The 20,253-nt window shown below is 44.4% G+C and overlaps 2 protein-coding genes across 2 annotated transcripts in view; both read right to left on the bottom strand.

Moving 5' to 3' along the window:
• LOC126336104 (transcriptional regulator ovo) overlaps window positions 1-20,253 on the bottom strand; it is an 820,382-nt gene that overhangs the window by 341,123 nt on the left and 459,006 nt on the right. The gene's annotated exons all lie outside the window — the stretch shown is intronic.
• LOC126336102 (uncharacterized) overlaps window positions 1-20,253 on the bottom strand; it is a 52,518-nt gene that overhangs the window by 21,916 nt on the left and 10,349 nt on the right. The window contains exon 3 of the mRNA XM_049999582.1: window positions 14,905-15,066. Coding sequence (XP_049855539.1) covers window positions 14,905-15,066 — 162 coding nt within the window. The remainder of the gene's footprint in view (window positions 1-14,904; window positions 15,067-20,253) is intronic.

Raw genomic sequence — 20,253 nt, 5'->3', positions numbered from 1 at the left:
CGTGTACGTCAGCTTACTTGGATCATCGACAGTTAGTGCTGTGTTTACATTACGAAGAAACCTGTCGAGGGTGCGCAACAGTAAATAGTAGTAATGGGTAGGAAAGGACAACACACTTATGACAGTTGTGCAACATGTATCTTTCTGAGAGCTACCTGATCGTAGGTATTATGAAGAATGATATTACTGTCACATTTTAAAATGTTCTGAAGGTTAAAATAACATTTTTCGAAAGAAATGTTTGCTCATTGTAGCCTACTGACACTGGTTTATGGGAAAAGGCCTATTGATGGTTATCAGAAACATTATTTTTCACATCAAAAACATAGATTAAAATATCTAGCATTACGGAGATATTTATTTAATAGCAGTACACATTATACTAAAACATACTTGTATATTAGAATCAGGTTGTTATTTAAATATACACTCCTGGAAATTGAAATAAGAACACCGTGAATTCATTGTCCCAGGAAGGGGAAACTTTATTGACACATTCTTGGGGTCAGATACATCACATGATCAAACTGACAGATCCACAGGCACATAGACACAGGCAACAGAGCATGCACAATGTCGGCACTAGTACAGTGTATATCCACCTTTCGCAGCAGTGCAGGCTGCTATTCTCCCATGGAGACGATCGTAGAGATGCTGGATGTAGTCCTGTGGAACGGCTTGCCATGCCATTTCCACCTGGCGCCTCAGTTGGACCAGCATTCGTGCTGGACGTGCAGACCTCGTGAGACGACGCTTCATCCAGTCCCAAACATGCTCAATGGGGGACAGATCCGGAGATCTTGCTGGCCAGGGTAGTTGACTTACACCTTCTAGAGCACGTTGGGTGGCACGGGATACATGCGGACATGCATTGTCCTGTTGGAACAGCAAGTTCCCTTGCCGGTCTAGGAATGGTAGAACGATGCGTTCGATGACGGTTTGGATGTACCGTGCACTATTCAGTGTCCCCTAGACGATCACCAGAGGTGTACGGCCAGTGTAGGAGATCGCTCCCCACACCATGATGCCGGGTGTTGGCCATGTGTACCTCGGTCGTATGCAGTCCTGATTGTGGCGCTCACCTGCACGGCGCCAAACACGCATACGACCATCATTGGCACCAAGGCAGAAGCGACTCTCATAGCTGAAGACGACACGTCTCCATTCGTCCCTCCATTCACGCCTGTCGCGACACCACTGGAGGCGGGCTGCACGATGTTGGGGCGTGAGCGGAAGACGGCCTAACGGTGTGCGGGACCGTAGCCCAGCTTCATGGAGACGGTTGCACGCTTGCGAATGGTCCTCGCCGATACCCCAGGAGCAACAGTGTCCCTAATTTGCTGGGAAGTGGCGGTGCGGTCCCCTACGGCAGTGCGTAGGATTCTACGGTCTTGGCGTGCATCCGTGCGTCGCTGCGGTCCGGTCCCAGGTCGACGGGCACGTGCACCTTCCGCCGACCACTGGCGACAACATCGATGTACTGTGGAGACCTCACGCCCCACGTGTTGAGCAATTCGGCGGTACGTCCACCCGGCCTCCCGCATGCCCACTATACGCCCTCGCTCAAAGTCCGTCAACTGCACATACGGTTCACGTTCCCGCTGTCGCGGCATGCTACCAGTGTTAAAGACTGCGATGGAGCTCCGTATGCCACGGCAAACTGGCTGACACTGAAGGGCGGCGGTGCACAAATGCTGCGCAGCTAGCGCCATTCGACGGCCAACACCGCGGTTCCTGGTGTGTCCGCTGTGCCGTGCGTGTGATCATTGCTTGTACAGCCCTCTCGCAGTGTCCGGAGCAAGTATGGTGCGTCTGACACACCGGTGTCAATGTGTTCTTTTTCCCATTTCCAGGAGTGTATTATTTAAACTGTCCTATCTGAAACAACCATTTTGTCTTGTGAGCCTTTCCTCCGGAAAATGGCTCAATTACTGCTACAATGTGCTACATTTGAGATTACAGCTATATAAACAGCGTATCTAGAAACGTTTAGGCACAGGACCTCCAACAGCAGTGCAAGGGCTGGAGTGCTGCCGAGCCACACAGGATCACCGGCAGCAGCCTAGTGCAGGTAACGTGCATAGTTTTTCCTTTGACATCTACTTCATTCTTCTTCCTTTCTTTCATGGTCACATGTACGTATCTTCCTGTTTATAAAGGCTTATTATATATTCAGTGGTATACTGAAAGAAATATAGAATATGACGGCTTGCCTCTGTGTCGCAAGACGTCTAATTAAGTTTTAATAACAATAAATAATAAAATAAATAAAACGACTTCTCAACGACATTCCAGACACAGGGTATTCCATACGAGCATGCGCCAAAAATTAAGCTCCAAATAGCAAAGAAGAATACAAGGTATTCGACTCAGCTCAGACTAGGCCAAGTGCCGCCCCTGGAGTTGCGTGGCTGCGAACAGCCCCGATGGCCGCATGGTGCTCGGACTAAAAATGTTTCGCTGTTTAGCAATTCACACTGGTGTGCCAGGACATCGATTCGGATTCTCAACTGCAGCAAAGTGTATTCTGTCACACGTAAGATGTTTCCAGAAGGAATATTTCATTCCAATATGGATTGTAAACTTTTGAAATATCTTTTGGACAGATTCTAATTATGTGCAGTATCGGAACACGAACCACACTGTTTTAATTCACCGAAAGGTTTCATCTCATACAGTGCTGACGTCCTCTGGTTCTCCAATGCTACGAATGGTGAACGAATGGCATTAGAGCTGTTTTCTCGCGTTTCTGTTTCCCATTGAAAATTTCTGTTTCAGAACATTTTTAAATGACTCCATTGTCTGAAATGCTGTTACAGGCTCAGCGTTTACTTGAGAAAACAACGGTGTGGTGCGACGAAGAAGTTCCTGCATTAACGGTAAGTCATACGCGGTGGATTCCTACTTTTCTCGGCCATTCTAACTCGCTGCCACGCAGAGTGAAAGTCGGTGCAGCATGAAGAAGTTGGGCCACCAGCACCCGAGGGTGCTATACCTGCAGCTGCGCCGGCGCTAGCTGATAATTGAAAACACGCGTGCTTCACAGCCAGTCGGCACTTTCATTTTTGATGCGCCTCATAATTCTAAAATTACGTGACATACAATTAACATTGTGGTTGTTTCATAAAGCCTGTCATCTGTTAATGTTTTCGGAACGTTTTTCGCTTTGGGCTGAAGATGACGACAATAGACGAAGGAAAACAATGCTTGCTGTGTTGTAACATGTACACTTCGCTTTTACCATTCGTAGCAGATGTTGTGAACAATACAGAAAAGTTTCATTATCAAATCCTAGCATATTAAACCGAGACACGAACGTGAAAGCGTCTCGAGGCGTTATGTCCTGTCTGAGCACAAAAAATGTTCCGAGAAAGTGTCTGCGATAACCCAAGCACAGTTGAACGCAAACGCAGCTAAGTTAGACAACCGAGAAATACAGGAACTGAATGCAACACAATAATTTATCCATAGCGTTCTCTACAAACACGCACATCTCTTCGGTTAAAAATGAGAAACATTAAAGCTTTGCAAGCAGTCTGAGTTACGATTTCGTCTGTTTTGTTCTGCATTCAACTGAAGTAGCTAAACTGATACTTACAAAAGGCTTACTTTTATTACACATTCAAAGTGGTGTTTCCTGGCAGCACAATAATCCGAGTGTGCGTGTCTTGATTCTAACTGGTGAGGGACACATGTTCGATGACAGCGTTGAATATTACGTGTGGAGTCAAAACACAAGAATAGCAAATTTTTCTAGTAACAACATAAGATGTGTATTTCAGTATGAAATTTTTAAAGTGAATATGTTTCAATGAATCTAAATTTTTCGGCGTGATGGAAAAAGGTAGTGGTAGTAAGTTCCTATGGGACGAAACTGCAGAGGTCATCGGTTCCTAGGCTTACACACTACGTAACCTAAATTAAACTAACATACGTTAAAGAAAACACACACACACACACACACACACACACACACACACACACACACACACACACGACCATGCCCGAAGGAACACTCGAAAGGTTGTGCATCGCTTCGATGACGAGATCGTTATGGTCGTTGTCCAAGCTGGAATCGAGAAAGTTAAGGTTGAGGTACAGCTGCTCTTTCTAAGGAACTGTCCTCGCATTCGCCTCACACGACTGAGAGAAATCACAGAAAATATAAGCCGCTATGTCCGGGAAGACATTTTAACCTTAGCTCTCTGAGTACGAGACCAATGTCTAACCGTTGTCCCACCTCGCTCGACAGCATGTTGGAAGTTCTCTACAAAGGCTGATGTTGCCGCTTTATGGATACATTTCTTCGGCAAGTGGAGAAGCCAAAGCGGAGCAAATGACTGACCGTTTGAAATTTTTGCTACAACCTTAATATCAAAATAAGGATCTCTTAGGAGTTGCTGAAGAAATACTGAAACGAGTGGCCAAAGAAGGAGAAAACATAGGTGTTCTGAAGGCAACCAGAGAGGCACCCATGGAAGTCTGAGGAACGAAAATTAGAGCTATTTATTACATAATTTTCTATGTGAACTGGAATCGGCACTATTTTGTCCTTTAGGTACTCCCCGTACATTTTTGATTTTTGGATGGTTAATTCTATTCAACATTTTTGTGCATTGGTAAGGAGGTAATAATAACTTAGATATTTCAAGTCTACAACACATACCTCTGATAATAAATTTCGCAGATGGCTTACAAATTTGATAATGGACGCAACACGCATAACAGATACATTGTAAACGTTATTACAATATGCGATTCACACTTCCAAAAAAATTAGTAGACCCTACTAGGTGTTTCCAGTTCACTCAAAGTTTATTGTTCGAACGGAGCATATGGAGTACATGAAACGACTACATTTACAGACGAATAGTACAAGCAGTTCTGAGCTACGATGTATCGAACCATTGCTGAAACAATCATATTTATCGTGGTGTTGCCTCCACAGGCGGCAATGCATATGCTGACTCTGGCCTGTAGCCGATCGTGACGGATGGCGAATACTGTGCTGGAACACGTCACGGCACGCCTGCTCGACCTGTTCACGTAGTCCTGTGAGAGACGTTGGTTGACGAGTCTCACGAGCCACTTCTCGTTCCTTCGTACCCCACACGTGCTCGATTAGAAAGAGGTCTGGAGATGATGCTGGTCCGGGAAGTCGGCGCACGCCCTGAAGAGCACGTTGAGTTTGACGAGCAGCGTGTGGACGGGCATTTCCTTTTGGAACAGCACTGCACCTTCGTGTTGCTACAACGGCAAAAGAACGGATCTAACAACACTCTACACGTACCGAGCGCTGGTTAGCGTCCCATCCAGACACACAAGGTTGACGAGAATTGTAGCTTATCGCACCCCAGGCCATAAGGCCATAAGTGCTCACCTGGTCTAAGTCGTACACACAGATCAGCATCAGCTGCGTACTAGCAGAATCTGCTTTCATCGCTGCAGACCAGGGTTCGCCATTCCATCTTCCAAGTGATCCTCTGAAGGCACCAGTCGACCCGTGCACGTCGATGGTGTTGTGTGGCTGAAGACGGGCTACGCATGTCCGTGCCTGTAGCGCTAGTGCTAATAACCCGTTGTCAACAGCTCGTGTTGACTTGTATGGTCTCACATGCCCTCTTATATGTACTGTAGCAGCTGTATGGTCTCCGACTTGCAGGCTTTCAAATAGAAAATCTGATGAGTGGCCCTTAACTATGTACCCTCTGACTCAGAGTTGAAATATTGAAAGTTTTGACTGGTTTCGTGGTCTAGGGACTGGGATACGTAGTTGCCGCATCACAAGCCAAATACTGCTGAGTCTACCGTATAGAATATGAATATACACATGAATCGAATGGTTAAAGGTCCCTATCACTCGTCAATTGTGAATTTTGATTGTGACATAGAAATTAATAATGAAAGATTGCAATTTTTAGCGAGTTCAAATGACGAGTACGCTAGCAGAAGTACCTTTAAGAATGCCGTTTATTGCTGCAAAACAATTATTCGTGTCGATGGTCCAGCAATTAAATAAAGTATAGCTTGAATAACAGGGAAACAACAGATTCCTACTTCGCGTAGTTAGTTATGAACAACAACATAGCTGGCGAGATGTTCACTTCTAAACACATACTACGTCTCCACCGCAGAAGCCACGGAAATCTCATAAGTGCACAAGTGGGCACTCCGAGATACTTGTGTCTGCCGGGACCTCGCGCAAACCGCTCCACACTCACTCTCCAAGTACTCCCTGCGACCGACCGTCCTGCACCCCCTGTCCTGTCCAGCACCCCTCCCCCACTTCCACCCACTCTCCCCATTAACGAGCGCTGTGGTTGGCTAGGGCGTTCGCGCCATTTGTTCAAGCCAATGCACACTAACAAACATACTGAAACACATACGGAATACTCGATACAAATTTAAATAACTTGAAATTAAATAAATATTCTTACGGCTGGACCATGAACACGCTCTAACACCGATTATTAAATACATAAACAAATCAAATAAACATATGTGAAAAGAAAAGAAACAACAGGTAAGCCAGTACCCTAATGTGTGTGTGCTTTCTAAAACACAGTAAATATTTAACTAATTTGTTCATGAATAGTATATATCGGATATAAACAAAGACACAGACGAATAAATATATTGACAAGCATGCTGCTACCGCCTTTTCGTGTAACTGTGGAGTACTCATGGCACGACGCAATCAACAGTATTTGCGCAGTTTGACCTTTAGTAACTCATGCACTATTCAAGTGACATGCCTGTAGCTCATATTAATTTAGGTTTACACTAATAGCTTTCTAAAGACACATCGATCGACAAGATCGGATGAACCGTTTAGATTTTGGAAATTCGTTGCTGGGTGTTACTTGTATACTTTACAGTCAGATACTAAACTTTAAACTAATAGAGATATTGAAGATCTGATTACACCATCAGAACGGTCGTGCAAATAATGGTAATGTACATGTTTCTTTTTAAGGTGTCATGATTCCTCTGGCTATTATTAATTTCTGCACGAGCTGTGAAACGTCTGCCATTGTGGTTTCACAAAGTCCGCCATCTTCGGCACTCCCTGATTACAAGTTTCCCTCGTCGACACACAGCACAGCCCTCGTGACGGCTTCAGCGTGGAATTCCCAGCCACGCGGTCGGCCTGGACCACGCCCTTCTTGCTCCGGCTGACGTTCGGCACCACGGCGTGGCTGACGAGCCACGGCCCGCCGAGACGCCCCCAAACGGTCACGCCAACTCCCAACTTGGAATATTTCCAGCGAGCCACAAGTCGCCCGTTACCTCACAGACTGGTCCCCCTACAATCTCTACAATACGACGATCCTGGAGGGCGCCTGTGCTGCGTGGACTTCCAGAGCACGTATAGGGGTGTGAGACAGTTCACGTAGCCACTGACACCAGCACCGCTGTACAACTGGCGCAGTACGCCCAACTGTGTGGCCCTTCTCCCGCCGCTCGGAAGGCCACAATGAGACGCCTTTCAGACCCGCTCAGTTGGCTGAGCTCGTGTCCCTTGCACGGCTGCCTGCTTGCACCACACTGCGCCTTCTGGCTGTAAGCACTGTTCCCTACTAAAGGGCGGACGCATGTGGCGCTCTGGCAGCCGTGACACTACGCTACTTGCTGGCGGACGACGCCGGAAACATCACATCTACTGTCCCCCCAGGTGGCGTATACCGTCATCGAACCAAAACAGACGCCATCTTTCCAGGTGTACTAATATTCTTTCCGGTAGTGTAGCTGCCAGTGCTGTAAGAACATATTTTTAGATTATTTTTCATTTTTTATATTCTATATATTCTATATTCTATATATTCTATAATATAATTAATAGACTGGCAATGGCAAGGAAAGCGTTTCTGAAGTAGAGAAATTTGTCAACATCGAGTATAGGTTTAAGTGTCAGGAAGTCGTTTCTGAAAGTATTTGTATGGAGTGTAGCCATGTATGGAAGTGAAACATGGACGATAAATAGTTTCGACAAGAAGACAATAGAAGCTTTCGAAATGTGGTGCTACAGAAGAATGCTGAAGATTAGATGGGTAGATCACATAACTAATGAGGAGGTATTGAATAGAATTTGGGGAGAAGAGGAGTTTGTGGCACAACTTGACAAGAAGAAGGGACCGATTGGTAGGACACGTTCTGAGGCATCACGGGATCACAAATTTAGTACTGGAGGGCAGCGTGGAGGGTAAAAATCGTAGAGGGAGACCAAGAGATGAATACACTAAGCAGATTCAGAAGGATGTAGGTTGCAGTAAGTACTGGGAGATGAAGAAGCCTGCACAGGATAGACTAGCATGGAGAGCTGCATCAAACCAGGTTCAGGACTGAAACAACCACTACAACAATATTCTGCTGGTATTAATTTTAATACGCAGAGGTGAGACCGCTAAATTAATAGGGCTGTGTTCCAGCCTCATATACATTAAAGAAGGAACAAGTAAGTACATCTTAATGCTCGGCAATCACACTGATTTGCGAGCTGACCAAATTTGAAAACTTAACAATAGTGCTAACACGAGGAAGAACTAATCGCTAACGGAACACACCATACGAGTCATTTATTAATTTTCTCGTGATTTAAAGCCTCTCTCTGGCCTGTTGGTTGCTAATTAAGAATACCTCATTAGTATTCACGGTGGTGGTGGGGTTTCTTACGCGCAGGATGCGTCTTCGCAGTAAACTGCCGTTCTGACGGGCGGCTGTGAGGGTCAGGTCGCCGCAGGTTCTGCCGCCGGCCGGCTTTATCTAGCGGCGTGCGCCTCTCGCGGCTGCCATTATGACGCCGGAGGCGCTGGCCACCTCGCACGGTTCAGGCTCGTTAACTATCTCGCCTAGCTGCTTCCCGAGCGCCCAACCTGCAGCCAACGGCTTAACGAGGATCTACGTCAACGTCTGTATAAATTACACAAATGAGTAATATCTTCAGAGTTAAAACAGTATTTCCACACAAGCTCCGAACAGTGGGCTCATAAAATGGAATAAAACCGATGGCATAATGAAATCAAACCGGGTTATTACGGCACGGAATCCACATATGGGAAGAGCAGAGTTCGAAAGCTAGTCTAGCAATCCAAATATTGCATTCTTTCGTCACTCGCACCCTCTCAGGAAAAACTACGATCGTTTGTTACAGGTGCCTACGACCGGTTTTCTTCCACAGTCTTGTGTGGATGAAATAGTACACGGAATTCTGCTACCTCGGTTTCTACGGTATGATGATGAATTGCTGGCTCTTATTCCAAGTCAACAAACTGTCATTCCGCATTACCGTGTGTAGCTTTGTGAAGCTGCCTGACAAATTAAAACTGTATGCTAGACCGGGAATCGAACTCGTGTCCCTCTCTGGAAAGCTGTGTAGATGGTTCAAATGGCACTGAGCACTATGGGACTTAACTTATGAGGTCATCAGTCCCCTAGAGCTTAGAACTACTTAAACCTAACTAACCTAAGGACATCACACACATCCATGCCCAAGGCAGGATTCGAACCTGCGACCGTGGCGGTCGCGCGGTTCCTGACTGTAGCGCCTAGAACCGCTCGGCCACACCGGCCGCAGTTGTGTAGATGGATCATGCGTTGTGCTTGGGGTAGCGGAATTGGTGAGACCGTTCCCCACGATCTGAAAGGGCCGGTGTTCCAACTCCGGTGCGGCACACAATTTTAATCTACCACGTATCTTCATTAACTCCAAGTGTACATAATACGAGTTTTTGTTATTTTAAAATCTTAAACTTTCGGTATTAATCTGACTTACTCGACAACGATAGCAAGTAGTCGTACATCCTCCACGCGAACTTGTAGAGATAGGATGGAAAGGATGTCAACTCCCTGCAATTTCAGTAACATAGCGGAAGGAACTGCTGAACTCGTACAGCTAGATTCCAACTCATCGGTGTAGCAATCCGGTTCGGGCATCACAATCCCGACAAAACTACCTATATGAAGATTTCGACTGATGCAGAGTTGTGAGGAACGTTTGTAAATCATATTAAACAAGGTCTAGCTCACAGTCTAAACTTGTGTGGCAATCGTGCTTTCGAAAATACCTTCCTGAAGATCCGTGGACCTTTGTCATCAATGAACTACGCGGTTACTTACACCTAGCTCTATCAAGCCTAGGAGTGTGGTGACTGTCTTGGTTTTCCAGGCCAGACAATTGTAAACATCACGTCAAACAAGACAATCACATCGCACGATGCTTGAAATAACGCAGCTGATCATAGGAGGGTGGGAATACGTTTCGTAGAAAAATCAGCGCTGAGTGAGAAGGTTGATGACTTATTCGCAAACTGCAACGGGATTGAATTGTGAGGCAGATACAGCGGTTTTTGTTGCTTGTGTACAGGGTTTGGCTTTCTGAGTCTTCTGAGAACGAAAAAAAGACATTTGTTAGATGATAAGACTGTACCAGTGAAGCAATGAGTTTACAAAAGTCATGGGATAGCTATCTGCACATATACACATGTCGATAGAATCTGACGGGGAATTGTAGTTGGAGCTAGACGCATGGGGTATTCTATTTCAGAAATCGTTACGGAATTCGATAGTCAGAGATCCATAGCGCCAAGGGTGTGCCGAGGATACCAAGTTTCAAGCATTACCTGTTACCATGGGCAATGCAGTTGCCGACAACCTTCAATTAACGATCGAGAGCATGGGCGTTGTCAGCGCTGACAGACAAACAACGTAACATGTGGCTATAAAATAACGTGGCTATTACCGTAAAACATTGTATTTTAAATACATGCCTATTCAGGGAAATGAAAATTTAATGGTCATGGGTGACTGGAATTCGAGTGTAGGAAAAGGGAGAGAAGGAAACGTAGTAGGTGGATATGGATTGGGGCTAAGAAATGAAAGAGGAAGCCGCCTGGTAGAATTTTGCACAGAGCACAACTTAATCATAGCTAACACTTGGTTTAAGAATCATGAAAGAAGGTTGTATACATGGAAGAACCCTGGAGATACTAAAAGGTATCAGATAGATTATATAATGGTAAGGCAGAGATTTAGGAACCAGGTTTTAAATTGTAAGACATTTCCAGCGGCAGATGTGGACTCTGACCACAATCTATTGGTTATGACCTGTAGACTAAAACTGAAGAAACTGCAAAAAGGTGGGAATTTAAGGAGATGGGGCCTGGATAAACTGAAAGAACCAGAGGTTGTACAGAGTTTCAGGGAGAGCATAAGGGAACAATTGTTAGGAATTGGGGAAATAAATACAGTAGATGAAGAATGGGTAGCTTTGAGGGATGAGGTACTGAAGGCAGCAGAGGATCAAGTAGGTAAAAATACGAGGGCTAGTAGAAATCCTTGGGTAACAGAAGAAATACTGAATTTAATTGATGAAAGGAGAAAATATAAAAATGCAGTAAATGAAGCAGGCAAAAAGGAATACAAACGTCTCAAAAATGAGATCGACAGGAAGTGCAAAATGGCTAAGAAGGGATGGCTAGAGGACAAATGTAAGGATGTAGATGGTTATGTCACTAGGCGTAAGATAGATACTGCCTGCAGGAAAATTAAAGAGACCTTTGGAGATAAGGGAACCACTTGTATGAACATCAAGAGCTCAGATGGAAACCCAGTTCTAAGCAAAGAAGGGAAGGCAGAAAGGTGGAAGGAGTATATAGAGGGCGATGTTCTTGAGGACAATATTATGGAAATGGAAGAGGATGTAGATGAAGATGAAATGGGAGATACGATACTGCGTGAAGAGTTTGACAGAGCACTGAAACACCTGAGTCGAAACAAGGCCCCCGGAGTAGACAACATTCCATTGGAACTACTGACGGCCTTGGGAGAGCCAGTCCTGACAAAACTCTACCATCTGGTGAGCAAGATGTATGAAACAGGTGAAATACCCTCAGACTTCAAGAAGAATATAATAATTACAATCCCAAAGAAAGTAGGTGTTGACAGATGTGAAAATTACCAAACAATACGTTTAATAAGCCATAGCTGCAAAATACTAACACAAATTCTTTACAGACGAATGGAAAAACTGGTAGAAGCCGACCTCGGGGAAGATCAGTTTGGATTCCGTAGAAATACTGGAACACGTGAGGCAATACTGACCTTACGACTTATCTTAGAAGAAAGATTAAGGAAAGGCAAACCTACGTTTCTAGCATTTGTAGACTTAGAGAAAGCTTTTGACAATGTTGACTGGAATACTCTCTTTCAAATTCTAAAGTTGGCAGGGGTAAAATAAAGGGAGCGAAAGGCTATTTACAATTTGTACAGAAACCAGATGGCAGTTATAAGAGTCGAGGGGCATGAAAGGGAAGCAGTGGTTGGGAAGGGAGAAAGACAGGGTTGTAGCCTCTCCCCGATGTTATTCAATCTGTATATTGAGCAAGCAATAAAGGAAAAAAGAAAATTTCGGAGTAGGTATTAAAGTCCATGGAGAAGAAATAATAACTATGAGGTTCGCCGATGACATTGTCATTCTGTTAGAGACAGCAAGGGACTTGGAAGAGCAGTTGAATGGAATGGACAATGCCTTGAGAGGAGTATATAAGATGAACATCAACAAAAGCAAAACGAGGATAATGGAATGTAGTCGAATTAAGTCGGGTGATGCTGAGGGAATTAGATTAGAAAATGAGACACTTAAAGTAGTAAAGGAGTTTTGCTATTTGGGGAGCAAAATAACTGATGATGGTCGAAGTAGAGAGGATATAAAATGTAGACTGGCAATGGCAAGGAAAGCGTTTCTAAAGAAGAGAAATTTGTTAACATCGAATATAGATTTAAATGTCAGGAAGTCGTTTCTGAAAGTATTTGTATGGAGTGTAGTCATGTATGGAAGTGAAACATGGACGATAAATAGTTTGGACAAGAAGAGAATAGAAGCTTTCGAAATGTGGTGCTACAGAAGAATGCTGAAGATTAGATGGGTAGATCACATAACTAATGAGGAAGTATTGAATAGGATTGGGGAGAAGAGAAGTCTGTGGCACAACTTGACAAGAAAAAGTGATCGGTTGGTAGGACATGTTCTGAGGCATCAAGGAATCACTAATTTAATATTGGAGGGCAGTGTGGAGGGTAAAAATCATAGAGGGAGACCAAGAGATGAATACACTAGGCAGATTCAGAAGGATGTAGGTTGCAGTAAGTACTGGGAGATGAAGAAGCCTGCACAGGATAGAGTAGCATGGAGAGCTGCATCAAACCAGTCTCAGGACTGAAGACCACAACAACAACAACAACCTATTCAGTTATCTTCACCCTAATGTACTCTCTTGCTCTACCCCTTCAACGCCCCATGCGAATTTTTCTTGTATGGAAAACAGTATCTGGTCCCGGCGGAGGTTCGAGTCCTCCCTCGGACATGGGTGTGTGTGTTTGTGCTTAGGCGGCATGGGTGTGTGTGTTTGTCCTTAGGTTAATTTAGGTTAAGTAGTGTGTAAGCTTAGGGACTGATGACCTTAGCAGTTATGTCCCATAAGATTTCACACATATCTGAACACTTTTCGGAAACAGTGCTGGAAGTCTTCCTCTGTTACTCTTTGACGGCGCGTGCCGCTTCTTTACTGCTTCAAAGGACTAAAATCTTGTTCCTTTTAATTCAGATGTCACCTTAAGGAGGAGGTAAAAAGTTACATGGTGCAGTGTTAACCGAATGAGGTGAGTAGTCTAACACTGGAATGGTGGATTCCGCTGGAAAATCCTTACCGGACAATGGTTTATAAATCGGTGCGTTGTCTTGATGCAGAACCCATGATTTGTTCTCCCTCAATTCGGGTCGTTTTATCTCTAATTTTGTCCAGAAGTTGAACAAGAATCTCAAGTTAATAATGTTGATTAATAGTTTGACATTCGTCATATGTTATCACTCTTTCCAAGAAATTAAGGACAATTTCAGTGGTATTCAAAGTGGCTTAACAAGCAATTTCAGAAGAGAATATTCTCGTTCGATTGTGAGAATTTCCGGCACCAGTTTCGCAAACAGTTTTCTCATGCTAAATTAGTTGCGTAAAATTTGCCTTTCTCGGTGTTTGTCAATTCCTACACTGGATCGAATACTCAACTGACGGTCATATGGCAGCGAATTACCCACTTTTTCCACATTTTCATGCGTTTTTGATGTTGAAGGCCGTCCCGGGCTTGAGTCACCTTCAGCGTGTTCTCAGCCATCTTCGAACTGCTTGACTCTCTCAAAAACGTACGTACATGATAAAGAGTCTTCGCCATACACTTCTTTTTAGTAAACGACAGGTTTCAGTGGCAGTTTTTGACGTATCATGTGAAACTTCACAATTCGTTATTCTGTTAACACACCTATGAATTTCCGGCAAATAAAAATAAACAGCTCTTACAGAGATGAAGGCCACGATCACACTGATTCATCTATGGACAACAGAGATGCCGGAATCGACTGAGAAGAGTTCACGCTTCGCAGCTATGGATCGTCAATCTTTGGCACACGCGCAATTGTACTGTGACAGTACCAGTCGCGTTATTTTACAGAGACACCTCTTATGCAGGCAATATGTCGCGTGTCTTTACTGCTGGAGTGCGAGAATTCTGTCAGTCGCCGCGGGTGTGAATCCGTGGGACGCCACGGGAGCTCCGAGGAAAGGACGAACGGAACGTTTCGACGTGCGCCTGCGCTCGTGCGTGTATGTGTGTATGGGAAGGGAAGGGGAGGGGAGAGGACTTGGCGGGGGCGAATAAGACAAGTTTCGTGGAGCCAGAGATGTGGCCGGGTACGCGGTTGAGTCACGCGGGGTTGCGCTATGTTGGCGGCGACTGGCTGCAGCTCTTATCTGTGAGACGAGACGGGACGGGACGCTCGGCCGGGTATCGGTCGATGAATATCAAGCGGCTGCGGCGCTGGAGCATTACGTAACGGGGCTGCCTGGAGAAACGCACCAGCCGCGTGCCGGTGGCTCTCCCGTGTCGTCACTTCCTGACAGCTGCGTCGGCCCGCCGCCTGGGTACTCGTATTGACAGTCTTCTCCAGCCTCAGGGCCAGAACTCGCGAGACGTGAATAACAGCTGCCGCGTGGGCGGCGGCTGTTTCTGCACGCTCCTCTCGCAACACACGAACAAGGTATGAGTGGAAACCAAATCATAGACGTCTGCTGGCGTACAGAGGCCACACAAACTTCAGGGAGCACAAAGTTGGTATTTGCAGGGTGACAGTTGCTGAACTGAACGAAACAGAATCGTCATAACTTCTGAACGGTTTGCGTTAGGACGTTCAAACTGCACGGCTGGCAGCAGGGGATGATACGAATTGGCATGTGAATGCGTGTGCTTTAGCGACGAAGTCCAATTTTGTCAGTAAGCAGAACTGGCTCATCTGGGGACTGAGAATCCGCATTTCACGTTCGAGAATAATGGGTGATTGTTTAGTGTGCAATATCTAGTCACGGAATAACCGGTGCGAGTTGGTGAATTTGTGGTAAGATCTTATAGGACCAAACTGGTCATCGGTCCCTAAGCTTACACACTACTTATTCTAACTTAAACTAGCTTACGCTATGGACGACATAAGCACTCATGTCCGAGGGAGGACTGGAACCTCCGACGGGGGGAGCCACGCGGACCGTGACAAGACGCCTAAGACCGCGCGGCTTACCCCGCGCGGCTAAATCGGTGCGATATTCCTTGATAGCACGGTGGCTACCGAACGGTACGTGGAGGTTTTGGAAGATGATTGCATTCCCATTGTCCAAAGTTACCCTGATTTCGAGAAGATGTGGTTCATGCAAGACGGAGCTCGACCCCATCGAAGCAGGAGAGTGTTTGGTGTCCTGGAGGAGCACTCTGGGGAGCGCATTCTGGCTCCGGGGTACCCAGAGCACACTGGCATGGCCATCGATTGGTCACCATATCCTCCGGATCTGAACACACCCAACGCCTGTTTGTGGGGCTATTTTTAAAGACGAGGTGTACATAAATAACCCCAAAACGACTGCTGAGCTGAGAGCAGCCATTCAGGGGGGCATCGACAGCACTGATGTTCCGACACTCGAGTGGGTCATGCAGAACTTCGCTATTCGTCTGCGCCACATCATCGCCAATGACGGCAGGCATATCGAACATGTCATAACCTAAATCCGAATATCTGTAGTGACGTTTAAATGTTGACTAAACTGTGTTCAGGCCGTACTTTGCAACTAATTTACCTTTTTTTCATATAGTTCAATAATTATCGCCCCGTACGAATTTGTAACCTCGACGTTTATCGATGGTTATCTGCCAAAACCTTTTTGCTGACCTCTACTCGAACGGCTCGAACTGATTAAAAATGTTATTGGAATATGTAGATGTGGCTGTTGTGCGAAGTATCAAGGTCATTTATCTGAAACTCTACTCGTGTATACCGTTGTTCGAAAGTCAACTAATGTAAAGGCTGTAGAAGTACAAGTCGCTGAATAAATAATACAAACAATTATGACCAGCTGCTCCACAACAATTTTGAAACAAGCTAAGCATTTCCTTGAAACAGTATACAGTGTGTAGAAAACTACGTATATGTATTTGTAGAATTAGCAGAAAAAATGTAAAGAAACACTTCTCTTATGTTGCAGAAATGTGGCGCACTGTTTTCCCACTAGCAGTCTATGAAGGGTTTGACGCTGGACTGCCCTTATGCCAAACTTCACAGTTGTTTTGACTGCTTCGTACATAGCACGTTGACATTGACATCCGATATGAAACACAATTACATCTACTGCTGGGAAGGGGAAGTTTTCATTACTGCTAACAGTTTCCACATTCCAGGACAATTACATTGCCGGCCGCGGTGGCCGAACGGTTCTAGGTGCTTCAGTCGAGAAACGAGCGACTTCTACGATCGCAGGTTCGAATCCTGCCTTGGGCGTGGATGTGTGTGATGTCCTTAGGTTAGTTAGGTTTAAGTAGTTCTAAGTTCTAGGGGACTGATGACCTCAGATGTTAAGTCCCATAGTGCTCAGAGCCATTTGAACCATTTGAAAATGCAACGTATTCAGGACACAGCACAGGTGATCGAATACAGCAGCACAACCAACAGCCTTGGGTAGCATCTGTGTTTATGATCAAGCATGCGTTTCTCGCGGTGTTTCCATATTTTTGTCGAACCCCCGTTTGTAATATATTTTTGCACTATGTGTAGTTAGTCAAGTTGTTTTATACACAAAACATACAGTATAATAATACCGTGTTTTTGCCACCGTACGCCAAATAAATGAACAATACCTCACATCGATGACTTGACTCCATCTCCATCTTTCACTTCTGCCTCTGGGAACACAAGCTGCAAAGCTAAATGCTCAACGAGGACAGAGTTAAGTCGGAAGATAACGGCCAAGCCGCGTGGAGGGATCGTGAGATTGAGAGGTGCCGCAGCAGCTTGCGAAGAGAAAGACAGTCGTTTATAATAGTATGCGAACACTTTATGAGTTTCTGCAGTGGAGAGAAAGTGTAGAGCTTGGTCACTTGCCAGCGTTACGGCTGAATGTAAAGGAAGGTATATCACATGCAGCCTGTGTTAATACGTTTAGTTTCGAGCAGGCACTCGTATGTCATAACTCTTCTGTCATGCAGTTTTCATGTTCTTCAGTTATTTCTTTTAAATTTGGAAACCTTTCATTTCAAATTACCCAAATGAAGTTTTTACAACTTTTGATTGCATCTCAGGTCAAAGAAAAAGGACATTCTACACTGTAAAGAATGAAGTAACGAACTTGTTAATTAGGAAGTATTTCAAGTTCAGGCTGAAGTAATGCATTCGAGATGAAGCTATGAACAAGCACACCACTTTATAAATAATTGTGGAAAATCACCCAAAGGCTCTCGCTTACTGACGATAACTACAGCTAGATCTGATACTTAGCCTCCATTTACGTGTATGTTTAAGAGTTCCCAGAAAAACGCTCATGTACACCCAATTCCACAACTGGGAAGTGAGTGGTACCGTTGAAGCTGTGTTAAGCGGCTTCTTCTTCTTCTTCTTCTTCTTCTTTTTTTTTTTTTTTTTTTTTTTGAACAAAAATGAGTGGATCACTATTTCCTCAACATAAATTGATTCTGAAATGGCTTGGGATAATTAGCATCCTATAAAAACCTCAGATAACTCTATCCACGCTTGACTTGGCTGTATTTGTCAGAAGACAACAGAAGTGATTTGATGCGGTACGTAGAATTATGCGTTGTTTATTAGAAGGCTATATTTTCCTGTCTGCATTCTCGCTCGCTACGAGCGTTCACACACTGGATAGCGGTAAATTCTGTGTCATGCCAGGCACGTATACGCGGAGTGCTTACTTGCTCAAGGACGAGTAAAATTTCCTCGCTGGAACTGAACTCGTCAGTGGATATACGGAAGCAGTTTCTGAGCAAATATTGCTTCCAGGCTATGAATTATGCATACCACTGTTTCACAACGAGTTTCTTGTCGGTGTTCTTTAATAAACATGCGAATATATATCGAGTTTCGAAATAAGTTTCCCCTCTCGCTCTCTCTCTGACGCTTCCTCGCCCTTTTTGAGCAATCACTTATCAAAATACAGCCAAATACGGCATCTCCTTTTTATACTCTTTTGGGAATAATTTATGTCATTTTTTTATGTATCATGCTTTGGTTTTGCCAGTGGAGACTTTACGTTGCTGAAAATTATGACTTTTCAGGACTTTTAAGCATACTAGAACTTTGTATCAGATTCCGTTGTTATACAGTAGATGTGCAACGAACGGTATCGAGCATTCAGTAGGAGCACTTTGACAGTTTATGGTCTACGGGGGGAAGTTACTGAAAGGCACATGCCAATGGTACTCAACAAAAAATTTCACGTTATTCGTCCGTAGTTCTTAATTTATGTTTCCATGGTGTCCGTAGTTGCTGTATAATTACGTGTGGTGTTTCAAATCGGCATATGAAAATACTAAAAATGGGTATCTATTTTACCATATGTATTTCCTTTATCAACTTACAATAGACGAAAATTCAACCACTGACGAAGTGCTAAAGGAATAAAATAAAGGAAATGCTACAATAAATACGCATTTTAGTAATTCTTCAGACAGATTATAGATACCTAAGGTAATTATTCATCTGAAGATTCACACAGCAGTCAACAGATCGCTGACAAACAACATGCTAAACACACGAGTTACAGAAGCGAGCAGCAACTACATGAAGATGAATAGAAAACTTCTGTGACGTCAGGAATACCGGTACAGAACTGGTTGTAGCATCTTACAGTCTCTGCTTACAGACTATCACCACTTCTTAGCCTGTACAAGGAATCGGAGACATCAGAGGATTACGGAGATCAAACAATCTGAGGTCTCCGTTCTAAGGAAGTCACACAATTTGCGGTAGACTGCATAGTCATCCCGCCGATGGGACGCCAAAATCCGGCGAGGACCGTAACGTGTTGTCAGCAATGTTGGTGCCTACAAGGTCCGGAACAACTCTTAGAAACGTGTTCACCTGTTAGCAGGTACAGTAGCAGTGGTAGCTATCAGTAATTTGACAAATATATCCAAGTCCAAAGCACACAATAAAGGAGAAGACCCAAAGTGCGCCTACTCTGCTCTGACACGTTATTCTGCTCTTTCCTTAAAAAGCTATGGTTACAAGTTTCGATAAAGTATTCGTGAACGAGATTCTAAGAATACACCATTTGCGGTGTAGATTGCCTTTTTTGTAACTTTGTCGAAGAGTTAAAGTTTCAGATATGCTCCGAATGTTAAGAAATGACACTTTGGATACGAGAACGGTCTCCAAAAGAGTTAACTCCAAGAACCTGTGCGTAAGAGCACCGTCAAGATAAACATTGTGTTTGGTGCCATTTGCAATAAATGTGCAGGCAGTGACCCTTTCATAAGCTTATATCATACTGGTGTCAACCTTTTACTGCACCAAAGTACCTCTTCCTATGTGCTTTACGACGCAAAATGTTAAGTGGGGTCTACACGCTGCGCCTGTACAGCTGTTTATTACTGATTTGGCACGTCGTAAAAATACTGAAAGAAGCTCCGAGTAGCAGAAAAGAATAAAAGGTGTTTTCCTTGTCTTTTCCTCTTGAAGTAGGTAGTTCTAGTCATTTTGAAGCAACTGACAAGCAAATAAGGAAACATTGCGAGGTGGTAATAGCGCGAGTTACGCTTATCATGGACTCATGACAACAGAAGAAAATTGTTAAATGAAGATCCCAATCTTAGAGTATATCATATATATTTCATGTGTAATCTGGCCCAAAGGTGACTTACGTGCCGGCCGCGGTG

Source organism: Schistocerca gregaria, chromosome 2 (assembly GCF_023897955.1).
Source record: "Schistocerca gregaria isolate iqSchGreg1 chromosome 2, iqSchGreg1.2, whole genome shotgun sequence".
NCBI lineage: Eukaryota > Metazoa > Arthropoda > Insecta > Orthoptera > Acrididae > Schistocerca > Schistocerca gregaria.
The sequence above is the reverse complement of the archived record's forward strand: the minus strand, read 5'-3'. Positions and strand labels throughout refer to the sequence as shown.